General features: G+C 46.4%; 1 protein-coding gene across 3 annotated transcripts in view; it reads right to left on the bottom strand.

Moving 5' to 3' along the window:
• Window positions 1–12344, bottom strand: part of UPF2 (UPF2 regulator of nonsense mediated mRNA decay) — a 78774-nt gene that overhangs the window by 61492 nt on the left and 4938 nt on the right. For all 3 annotated transcript variants that reach the window (XM_055146861.1, XM_055146860.1, XM_055146862.1), the window contains exons 3-4: window positions 10050–10429; window positions 7101–7880 (exon numbers count right to left, since the gene is read on the bottom strand). In XM_055146861.1, coding sequence (XP_055002836.1) covers window positions 7101–7880; window positions 10050–10411 — 1142 coding nt within the window. In that variant the 5' untranslated portion in view covers window positions 10412–10429. The remainder of the gene's footprint in view (window positions 1–7100; window positions 7881–10049; window positions 10430–12344) is intronic.

Genomic DNA, 12344 nt, shown 5'->3' with positions numbered 1-12344 from the left:
AGATCCTTGCATTTTTTATTATCATTAATTTAAACCAGAAGAGGGACGGTCTATTCTTGAGCAGGACACAGGTTAGATCCCCAGCACCACCAAGAGCAACCCTGAGCACTGGGCCAAGAGCAACCCTGAGCATGGCTAGGGACAGTCCCCAACCTAAATAACAGTCCAGTCTTAACCAAGCACAGTTCATAAGTGAAATATGAACAAGTCAAAGCACTGAGCACTAGGGTATTTTCCCATCTTTTTTCCATTACCTGATTGCCCCCACACTGTTTACTTTTATTTTGTACTGAATTTTAAAATAATCTATGTAAGTGCAACATCCAGATTTTCAAAATCGTAAAAGAGCACAAAGAGAAATTCTCACTCGCTGCTGCGGAGAGCGAGCTGACGTTACTGGGTCCTCACAAGGTGCCGCGGCGGTGCGGAAGCGCCTTCACACTATGGACTCATCGCACCACTCACATTACCTCGGAGTAGTTACCTCCTTTCGCAGATGAGAAAATCCTGACAGAGATGTTAGGTGACTCGCCAAACGGGAACCTAATGAGTAAACTGACACATCTACAAACTGAACCAAGTCCGGCTCAGAGTTCACTACGAGGAAATACTGCCTAATTCAAGAGAATTTAGCCACTGTGTGTTTCTCACAGAACTCAGAATCCATTCACACTAAGGGGCCCGGTGAAAATTCCTTTCTGGGCCTCTAGTTTGGGCTGTAACTACATAGCACTGCATATGTAGTTAAATCAATTTTAGCCTTCACTAAATACCTTGATGCTTTTTAAAAAGCTCAAGTATAAAATATTTTCAGCTTATAAATTTCTAAATGCTTTTGGTCACCCTAACTTGGGAGATTTCACTGTTGTGACTACTCTTTATAGGCTTCTTCAAAATGTATCCAACCAACTTTTTAAACTGTGTGGTAATGTCACTAGTCATATTCTATTTTGTTTTTACTTTTTTGTTTGCTTGTTTTGGGACCACACCTGTGCTGAGGGGTTAATGTGTGAAGATGAATCTGGGTTCTGTCACCTGCAATCTTGGTACCTCTGGGCAAGTTCTATAATCCCCGAATATGATCTACTGCTTTCAAAATACACATTATTTCATTCTTGTCCACACTGCAGTCTCTCAATGTAAAACAGTGCTTTCACCAAGGCAAAAAAATGCTACAGTCCACTGTACAAAAGGCAAGAGCTTAAACAGCAACTATTATTTTGATGTTCTAATAGTTAAATTAAAACAGAAACCCCTGGCATGAACACTGAAAATTCAGTTCAGCTTTGCCCTAATGTAATCATGAAAATAACACAGAACACTGGGCCAAAATCTTGAAAACAATAAGTAATCAAAGCATCTCCATGACACACCACTGGGTTTTATTTTTCATCTCCTTTCAGGAATCTGCCAAAGTTTCATGAGCATTAAGTTTCCTTTCAATTTTCTCTCGAGGGGCCGGAGCAACAAGTACAGCAGGTAGGGCACTTGCCTTACACGCAGCCAACCCTGGTTCAATCCCCGGCATCCCATGTGGTCCACTGAACCCTACCAGGAGAAATTCCTGAGTGTAGAGCCAGGAGCAAACCCTGAGCACTGCTGGGTATGACCCCGAAACTAAAAACAGTTTTCTCTCTCCGACTCTTCTACGGACGTGCCATAGACACTATAAGGCACAACTACTCGACCAAGGGCCGGTTACAGCAGCACGCCAGTGCCTCCGAGACATAAACTGGAGAAAACCCGAAAGGACAATTTCAGAGCACTTAGAATATTAAGAGTCTCTTTTCATCTCAACTACGGCAATAGGGTATCTGAACAATGCAATCTGTCAACAACCTACCAGTAACAGCAGAGAAAAACCTACCCGGGCTAGAAAGCGAAGGCTTAAAACAGCATTCTTTTAAGTGCAAAATGGCTTAAGGGCACTTTTTCGCTGTTGTTTTTTGAGCCATGCTTGGCAATACTCAAGAGATTATACTCGGATTCACTCCTGGCAGTGCTCAGGGGACCATGTGGAATGCTGGGGATCAACCAGGTCAGCTGAGTGCAAGGCAAGTGCCCTTCCTGCTGTACCATCTCTCTGGATCCAATATAAAATGTTTTAAAATTCAAATTCCTGGAATTAGCCCAACCCTGGGGTCAGAATTGCTGCTGCCAGCCATAAAGGGACTCCGAGACTCAGAAAACAACCGTCTAAAACCTGTATGGGCCCAAACAATGAGACAGGAACAGCAGACAGTCGCAGAGACAGCGCAGCAGAGAGGGCGTTTGCGCCGCGAAGGTTCGATTTCCAGGCATCCCATTTCATCGGGAGTGATCCCTGAGCCAGAGCCAGGAGCGAATTCTGAGCACTTCCAGGTGTGGCCCCGAAACAAACAAAAAAGTAAAAACAAAATAGAATGTGACTAGTGACATTACCACGCAGTTTTAAAAATTGGTTGAATTCACTTTGAAGAAGCCTATAAAGAGTAGTCACAACAGTGAAATCTCCCAAGTTAGGGCGACCAAAAGCACTTAGAAATTTATAAGCTGAAAATATTTTGTACTTGAGCTTTTTAAAAAGCATCAAGGTATTTGGTGAAGGCTAACACTGATTTAACTACATATGCAATGTAGCCACTAGGCTTAGCACTTAAGACTTCAAGCAGTGGATAAGGTACTTGCTTTGTACATGGCCAACCTGCGTCTGATGCCCAGCATCCCACATGGTCCCTGCACACCACCAGAAGTGACTCCTGAGTGCACTCCTGAGTATTGCCAGGTGTGGCCCCCAAAATAAAAACAATAATAATAATAGTAATGACCTTCTTAAAAAAATCCCAAGAAGTTATGATGCCTAAGCGAAATCTTGCCAGGAAAAGTTATGCCTGTAATTTATTTCTTATGATGTGAATTAAAAAAAAAAAACCCGGGGCTGGAGCGATAGCACAGTGGGTAGGGCGTTTGCCTTGCACTCGGCCAACCCGGGTTCGATTCCCAGCATCCCATATGGTGCCCTGAGCACCGCCAGGAGTAATTCCTGAGTGCAGAGCCAGGAGTAACTCCTGTGAATCGCCAGATGTGACCCCCCCCCCAAAAAAAATAAATAAAATAAATAAAATAAAAATAAAAACCCTCTGAAGATACCTACTAGATACTAACTGGAAGAGAAGCACTTTTGGAAACTGGTCATTTTAACAGACCAGTTTAATGCTACAACATATCCTCCCGGGAGTAAGCAAACTACTGTTAGCCAAGAAGAAGGAATTCTTCACTATCCACTCCTCCTCTCTTCTTCGCTCCAGGAAGTATTCAATGTAAGGCAGCGCAGATCGAAGCTATCTTTTAAAATGAGCATTAAACCACATGTCAATTACTTTTAAGATAAATGTCTTCACACCTCCCTAATTACTACATGTGTGTGGACAAAGTCTCCCATGAAAAATTAACCGCGACAATGCCAGGTAAATTTCCACTAGACAAATACTGCTTCTGTTGATGGCAGCCAGACAGTTCTGTATCTAAACCACAAAGCCAAGCACTTAACACTCTCCTGCTACGAAAATTAACAGCTCCAGCTCACTAGAGAAATTAAGCTTGAGGGCTAATAACAAAAAGTCCAAAGAGTGACAAGGGAGAGAAAAACTAACATTTTAGGTCACAGACAGAAAAAACTGTATCCAAAAAAAATGGAAGGAGGACAGTGAACTATCTGGAAATGAGAGCAAACTCAAAGAACTAAAGGTATTCAGGCTGCAGAGATGAAAGAACAACATCCTACAGTGCAGTGCCACCAGCAGGCCAACCTGTACCTGCGGGGCGAGTGCATCAGCAGCCTGACGGTGCCTTCAGGCTTCCTGGTACCCCACAACTGACGTAGTGCCTCTGGCTGAATCCGAACAACTCAGGACCAAGTTTCCCATGAAAGCAAAAGCCCAAAAGTTAGGTACGTGGGAATCACGCCCACAAACCACCTCCGGCTCAGCTATACAAGCTCATTCATCGGCCTTGCTTCAGAGACCCATAAATAAATCTCCGAAGAGATCAAAAAACTGCAACTCATCTCCACCCCACGCAAGGCTGAACAGAGTGGGGGTGGGACGGGGGTCCTCAGTCTGCTGCCTGCCCAAACGGAGACCCTGGCAGCTGCTTAACTCAAAAATACAAACATCTGGGCTGGAACAATAGCACAGCAGGTAGGGCATTTCCCTTGCACGCGGGCGACCAGGGTTCGATTCCCAGCATCCTATATGGTCCCTTGAGCAACGCCAGGAGTAACTCCTGAGTGCAAAGCCAGGAGTAACCCCTGTGCATTGCCGGGTGTGATCCAAAAAGCAAACAAACAAACAAACAAATAAATAAAGTACAAAAACCTCCATGCCCCCAGGCCAGACTCCACTCTCTTGGGACAGACCTCACTGAGGTATGATCTGCTAAAAACTCAGGCATACGGGTTTTGTGGCCTAAATCTCCAGCCTTCTCTTGGGATAGGCTACCTCCCCTCACCTCGCTGTACTTCCAGAAGCCTGGGCAATCACGCCCACATCCCAAAGCTGCCACCCAGTTAAAGAGCCACTGCAGCTGTACCTTCCTGATAGAAATACTGAACACTCTGAACAAACACGATGATCTCTTAGTACCTGTACTGCAAACCCTAAGAACAAAAGAAGAAAGAAGAGTGTGGGGGGAGGGAAACAGGGGACACTGGTGGTGGGAAATATACACTGGCGGAGGGGTGGGTGTTGGATCATTATATGACTGAAACTCAATCATGAACAGCTTTGTAATGGTCTCTCTCAGGATGTTCAATAAAAAAAAATTTAAAAAAGGAAGGGTAACACCCTGGCAGCCTGCAAATATTTGAGATGGGATCCTGAGCAATTATAGAGCATGTTCCCTTGGCAGTACTTCTTCAACTCTATGTGGTAATAGAATAATTTTTTTCACCAATCACTGCCAACACTTCCATAAAGTATGGGACAATATTATACCAATAGAAAAATGCTATAAAAATACATAGATGATGGGGCTGGAGCAATGATAGACGGCAGAACACATACGTGGCCGACCTGGGCTCAATCCCACAGCATCCCAGACGGCCCCCTGAGTACCAAGTACAGCCCAGAGTGATCGCTGGGCCAGGAGTAAACCACCAGGTGTTGTGCCGCCCCCCCACCGCCCTCCCCAAATCCCCTGCAAAATAGATGAGCGCCAGAGAGACAGTACAGCACAGGCAAGATGTTTGTCTTGCAAGAAGCTGGTCCAGTTAGATCCCTGGAACCAAATGGTGCCCCCTCGGAAAGCGACCCCCAGCACCACGGGTATGATCCAACCGTGGGCATGAGCATGTGTATGACGTACCCGTTTCTACACTTCGTTGTGAACAAGTAAACAGTTCAGAATCCCCATTTTATTTCATCTGTACCAGGGGAAAAAAAGAAAAAAAAGGGAAGAAAATCTAAATTTATGAGGAGTTACGCCTCAACCTGCGCTGCCAGCAAACAGGCGCATCTGCAGCCGAGTGGCTCACCGCGGGCTCCCGAGGGACTCGGGGGCCATCGTCTGCCATCATCTCCCACTGGGTGGGGACACAGCTCAGGAGCAAGTACATGCCTTGCAAGTGTGAGGCCCCCAGCACCAAACCAAAAGGGGGAAACAAAACTTCCTGCAGAGTATCTCTGTCTTCTAAGAGAGGAAGGCCAAACCCTCCATTCCCCAGAGGGAAAAACCCAAAAGCACGCACGCCATTCTTTTAAGTAGCCATTAAGGAAATACTCAAAGCATACTGCAAAAATCAGCTCTAAGGTACTGGGCAGAACATAAGGGAGAATGAGAAGGACAGGTCATAATTCTAAAAGCTTAAACATGTGAGATTAACAAAGGGCCACCGTTTCCTTTCTCATCCCCAGTTGCAGAATACATTCTGCAGCTGTGTCTTCAAAGTGTGAGACTGCCCTTGCTCTTCAAAAGCACAAGGATGACCATCTTTTTTTCCCTTTCTTGAAGGGCCACTGAGAAACATCACCGCCATCATAAGCGCTCACTGAGTCACCTTCACCTACCCGGTCAGCCCTGCACCAAAGCTGGCCCCGGCCCACAGCGCTGCTGACATACACTCCTGCTCTCTCTCCTGAGTGGGTCTAACCCCCGATCTACACAGACTTCAGACTCTCAACCAGGCCACTGAAATTATTCACACTGAGCAAAATACTTCACCAAATGGACAGCTTTCAGCCCTCCTCTAAAAACTACCCTCCAGGGGCCAGAGAGAGGACAGCGGAAGGGCACCCGCCTGGCACACGGCCCACGTCCAATCCTCAGCATCCCATACAGTCCCCTGAGCACCAAGTGATTCCCGAGTGCAGTCAGAAGCCAGTCCTGAGCACCGCCGGTGTGGCCCCAAAACAAACAAAAAACCACCCTCCATAAAACTAATGTCCACGAACTACACCAACTTCTAGCTTGTTCGCTCCAAGGTGCAGATGACACTGAGCAATCCCCGCTCACACGCAACAGTCGACGGTGACCCTAGATACTAGTGACCTCTTTCCCCCCCCCAGGCGCAGGCAGGAACCCTTTAGGGCTCGAGAGCAGACGGCCCCTGGAGGCCCACCTGTCAGAGCACTGGATGTTTTTCACACGCATCTTGTGCCCTGTTGCCCAATTTCCTGATCTATAATACTGGAGGATGAGTGACACTTTCTTAAAAAAAGAACAAGTATCAAGAGTGACATCCGTACATGGAAACTGAAAGCAAACCTGTTACAGAGAAGAGAGCAGGTTAAGTTCAAGTGACAGGAAAATTTTTAAAATTTTTAAAAAAAGGAAATTTATCCCCCGTTTAGGGGCTTTTAAAAACCACCGAAAACCCATCTGCAAAGCAAAAGTCATCACAGATTTGCCAGCTTTCTTTTAAAGTCAGAAACATAATCTACCAGCGACTCACATTCAAACATAAATACTTAACACTACTACACTTCGAAATGTTCCTGGAATGTTAAGAAATCACCTGCAATGAGCCCTTTTCCATAAGTTCTTTCAGTGGCATGAAGACTTTAAAAATTCTAAGCATGAGCTCCAAAATAAATTCTCAATTCTGAGAAACATTTGAAAATCACCTGTTTTGTCTCTCAGTATTCTGGAGCTCCCTGTGGTCCCTTTTCAGGTGTTTGGTCAAAGATGTAAAGTATTCTTTTAAAAGATTCTGGAAAGGCTGCTGTTTCTCTGGACTGATTATCTCACCAGGAGGAAAATTCAAATTAAACTTCTCTGCAGCGCTCTTTACTCTCCTTGGCACAAGCCCAGCAATATCATCGCCACAATGTCGACAAAAGCTGATGACCACAGACACGTGAGTATGGGACTCTCGGTCGGCGTTAATAATATTTTTCAGCTGTTCATAGATTAGGGAAAGCCCTTCCTTATCAGTGAAAATCCCAACTATCGTCAACTCTGCAATGAAACGCAGATCAGTTCTTAACTTGGTGATATTCGGGGTCTTCTCTTCTTTCCTTGCTTCAAAATGCTTTTTCCAGACCTGCAGGAGGGACGGGGCGAAGTCGGCGTAGCGCTGGTGGAAGAGCGAGCACAGGTGCACGGCACAGTTCACGTCGGATATCTTCAGCTTTGCTTCCACGATGGAAGCCACGGCCTCGGCAATGTACTTGCTTAGATTCAGGCCATTAAAATCATGAGACAAGGAGTCTCTCTGTTGCTCTGTAATAGTTTTTAGTTTCTTCACAAAAGCAGTGTTTTTCTTCAAGCTCGAGTCTAGCCGGCTAAAGAAGTTTTCCTCCGGTCGGTTGTCTGAAGCATTCTGGTTTTTGCCACGAAGTTCCTTCCGTAACTGATGCCGCTCCCAAGCTTCCTGATGAAGCTGAAGGGATTCTTCTTTCTCTCTACATAAAAACACAAAAAAGTTAATACACTGATATATCCATCCCTTAAGAGAAAACCCAAAAACGAAGGATGAAAGCAGCTCATTACTACTTTTAAAAACCCTTATTATTGCTTCAGATAGACAGAACCCAAAATATTGATATTACCAAATGCAGTAGATTATGAGTAACTAGAGTGAAAATCATTCTGCCAACTGGCAAGCTAAGTGGATGAAAGAGACTTGTCGATTATGCCTACAATAAAGATGAAAAACATAAATGGATAAAAGATGTTAGAAATCCTAAAACAATAAACGCACAGGAGGAAAGCGAAATTGAAAACATTGCCGGCGAAGAACTCTAAGGCTCTGTGGGCAGGGCTGGGGCGGGAGCCCCGAGGGCCAGTGCCCACGCGCTGCACGCAGCAGGCCAACGTCAGACCCTGGTACAGTCGCTCCCTCCCAGCCTCCAGGGCCCAGCCAAGAACAGCTCCTGAGGAGCTGGAGTGACAGCACAGCATGGAGGGCGTTTGCCTTGCACACGGCCAGCCCAGGTTCGATTCCCAGCATCCCATATGGTCCCCTGAGCACCACCAGGGTAATTCCTGAGTGCAGAGCCAGGAGTAACCCCTGTGCATCGCCAGGTGTGACCCAAAAAGCCAAAGGAAAAAAAAAACAAAAACAAGAAAAAAGAGCAGCTCCTGGGCTGCTAGTGGGTCCTCAAAAAGAATACTATACAAGCATGCACTCGAGACGGCGGGGGCCGATGCCATGCACGCGGGAGCCCGGGGTCTGATCTCCAGCACTGCAGGGTCCCTGCGCACCACCAGGAGTCACCGGGCATGCCCAGATGTGGTCCCAACATCCACAGAACAAGACACAAACAGGTTTGTTTTGAGATTTTAAAGTACCATTTTCCCACATTTCAGTATTATCCAAACCTGTAACGAGACTCCGTTTTAGGTTTAAATCCTAACACTTAAATGTGATTTTAAACCCTTAGAAACTCAGAACCGAGACACCCATTAAAAGCTGTTTCATAGGAGCCGGTGATGTAGAGGGTAAATGGCTCTTGCCTTGCACGTGGCCGACACGGGTTCGATCCCCATCACCCTGTCTGGTGCTGGGCGCCGCCAGGAGTGAGCCCTGAGCAGAGTCTGGAAGGAACCTTGGACACAGCTGGGTGTGGCCCAAGACGGACCCGACCCCCAAAACAAGGTCCTTTAATAGAGGACTTCAAGGGACTGGACCACAGGCTGTCTAGGAACCAAGTGACGCCCCAAGTACAACCACGAGAAACCTACACACCTGGCCAGAAGGCGACCGGGGACCAAAAACTGCGTGTGTGCACTGACTTATTTATGCACACATATATATATATGTATATATAAATACACACTGACTTATTCATAAAATCATATACACATATATATAATCACAAAATTATTTTTCCATGCGTAACTCAATCTTTATTAGGTCTGTACCTGGGAGCAGGGTCGAACTTCCAAACAAAACATTACTCTACACTTCAAAATATTGAAGACTGGGGCTGGAGCAATAGCACAGTGGGTAGGGCGTTTGTTTGCCTTGCACGTGGGCGATCCGGGTTTGATTCCCAGCATCCCATATGGTCCCCTGAGCACTGCCAGGAGTAATTCCTGAGTGCAGAGCCAGGAGTAACCCCTGTGCATCGCCAGGTGTGACCCAAAAAGAAAAAAAATAATAATAAAGACTGTTACCATTATTTCAAGAATCAAAGCTCTGTTAGCAGGAGGCACCAGGAGCAAGCCTCGGGCCTGAGTGGACCAAATGGGTTGGCTGAGATGCCGTCATTTCCCAGGCCAGGAGACAGCTCGGAGGGTGGGCACTCGAGGCCTGAGGGGGGCACTGTATGGCCCCCTTGAGCACTGTGGGGACACTCTCCAAGCACCCGGTCTGGAGTAGACACAGCCCCACAGGCGGTGGTTCCAAAAAAATTAACAATAAAGAAAGATGTTCCCGATTCTCAGGAGGCTGAACTCCAAAAAGGGTTTTGCCTGTCTGTCTGTTTACGTTCCAGGACCTACCCCAGCACCTCCCACGTGGCAAGTCGAGCACTGCATGGCCGAGCGGAGCCCCCATAGCAGCAGCCCTGCTTCCCCTCGTGCCCCCTCCCACCCTTTCCCCCAAACACCAGGACATATGTTCTTACTTCATCTGGGCCGCTGCTTCTTCTTGCTGCCGTTTTGCCTCATCTTCTTGCTGTTTTCTCTCTTCCTCTTCATGTTTCTTTTTTTCTTCTTCTTCTTTTTTCTTTAATTCCTCCTCTACCTTCACCTTTTCTTCTTCTTTTTTCTTGCGTTCCTTGTCATCTTTTTTTCGTTTATCTTCTTCCAGCTTCTTCTTTTTCTCTTCAGGGACCTTAATAACCTCCTTCTTGGCAGTGAGCTTGATCTCGTCTTTCGGCTTCTCCCTACTGCTCACTGGTCGCCTTTCACCGCAGTCTTTCTCCTTGTTGTTTAGTAAAGAATCTTTTTCTTCCATACTTGCTGACTTCTTACGCTCAGCTGGCATTATGTTACTCAGGACAATCTGAAAGAGTGAAAGAATGTCCATTTAGTAAACGCAGTGACTTTTCTTTTTCAAGCAGGACATAATTAAGGCGACTTTACTATGAAGTTAAATAAATGCAAAATGAATACTCAATCTGTAATAAAACAGGCTGTGGAGCACATTATACATTAGATCACTTTTAGTTATGCCTCTAATTTTCTCTTTTTTTTTTTTTTTTTTTTTTTTGCTTTTTGGGTCACACCCAGCGATGCTCAGGGGTTACTCCTGGCTCTGCACTCAGGAATTACTCCTGGCGGTGCTTGGGGGACCATATGGGATGCCGGGGATCGAACCCAGGTCGGCCGCGTGCAAGGCAAACGCCCTACCCGCTGTGCTATCGCTCCGGCCCCTAATTTTCTCTTTATTAAGGAAACCTCCAACACGAAAGTAAAGAACCCAGTGTAAAAAACCTCCATACTCACATCGCCCAGATCCCACTACCATGAACTCCAAAACAACTTATTTAATCAGAAAACCTCAGCATGTTTCCAAGAACTTTTTGAATCCCTTTTTGTTTGTTTCTGTTTGGGGGGTTACAGCCAGGGGTGCTCAGGGTTTACTCTTGGCTCTCCGCTAAGAGGCTAAGGGATCACCCCCAGGGGGCTTAGAGGATCATACGGGATGCCGTGATCAAACCCAGGTTTGGCTCGTGCATGGCAAGTGCCCTACCTGTGAATTATCTCCCAGACCAGTCCATTTTTCTAAACCAGAGGCCACACCCTGAAGTGCTGGGGTGTCTGTGGAGTTCCAAGGACCCAATGGGCCGTCCACATATGAGGTGTGTCTCCAGAGGAATCCTCTCCCCAGTCCTTGGACCCATTTTAACCCAACAGTGCCAAATCCTTAGGGAACGACGCTACTTCAGTCAATAGCCAACAGAACTTAAATTGAATCACTAAGCTCTTACCTACTAGAAATCAACCATCACTGTACCACTGTATCACTGTCATCCCATTGTTCATTGATTTACTCGAGTGGGCACCAGTAATGTCTCTATTACACTCAGCCCTGAGATTTTAGCAGCCTCTCCTTACTCGTCTTTCCCAACAACTGGAGGCTCTTTCAGGGTCGGGGAATGAGACCTTTACTGTTTTTGGCATATTGAATACGCCATGGGTAGCGTGCCAGGCTCTGCCGTGTGGGCGGGATACTCTTCGTAGTTTGCCGAGCTCTCCGAGAGGTATGTATGTATCTGTTACTGCATTTTGGATATGAATACCCCACAGGGAGCTTGCCAGGCTCTCCCAAGTGGACAATAGACTCCTGGTAGCTTGTCAGGTTCTCCAAGAGGGAGAACTAGGCTGTTAGATGTCACACGGCCGCAAAGCTTCCGGGAGCTTGATTTTAGTCTCTTGATGTTGGCTGTTTGATGGGATTACAGGGCGCCGGGGACAGTCTCTGGGTGTGACTGCCTAGCTACTGCCTAACTACTATAAATCAACCATATAGACAATAAACAATACAAATTTCACGGTAAGGCTATATAACACCCTTCTGAACTTTCAAATACAAAAACTGGTAACCAACTCAAACTGGACTTGAACTCATTGTTTTGTTTACACTGTTTGGTTTTGGGGCCACACATGGCCTCCAGGCAGTGCTGTGGGGGGGACCACAGGGGACCCTAAGGGCCAAACTCAGGTGCAAGGCGCGATCCCTACCCACTGGACTATCCCTCAAGCCCCAAACTCTCACTGTTACTAGTCAAAATGAATTTATAAACAAACCATAATCACAAAACTGTACTTCACTGCATACTGCTAATTAAGTGGCCACAGCCCAGGTATGTTCTTTAGTATTTTCTGGAGGGCTGGGGGAGGGGCCAGCAACCCTGGGCACTGAGCCAAGTTTAAGAGCACTGTTCCTCTGGACAGGCCAGTGTCCTCTGGGCACA

The sequence above is a fragment of the Sorex araneus genome, chromosome 9, assembly GCF_027595985.1.
Source record: "Sorex araneus isolate mSorAra2 chromosome 9, mSorAra2.pri, whole genome shotgun sequence".
NCBI classification, from domain to species: Eukaryota; Metazoa; Chordata; class Mammalia; order Eulipotyphla; family Soricidae; genus Sorex; species Sorex araneus.
This window is presented reverse-complemented; position numbering and strand designations above follow the sequence as displayed.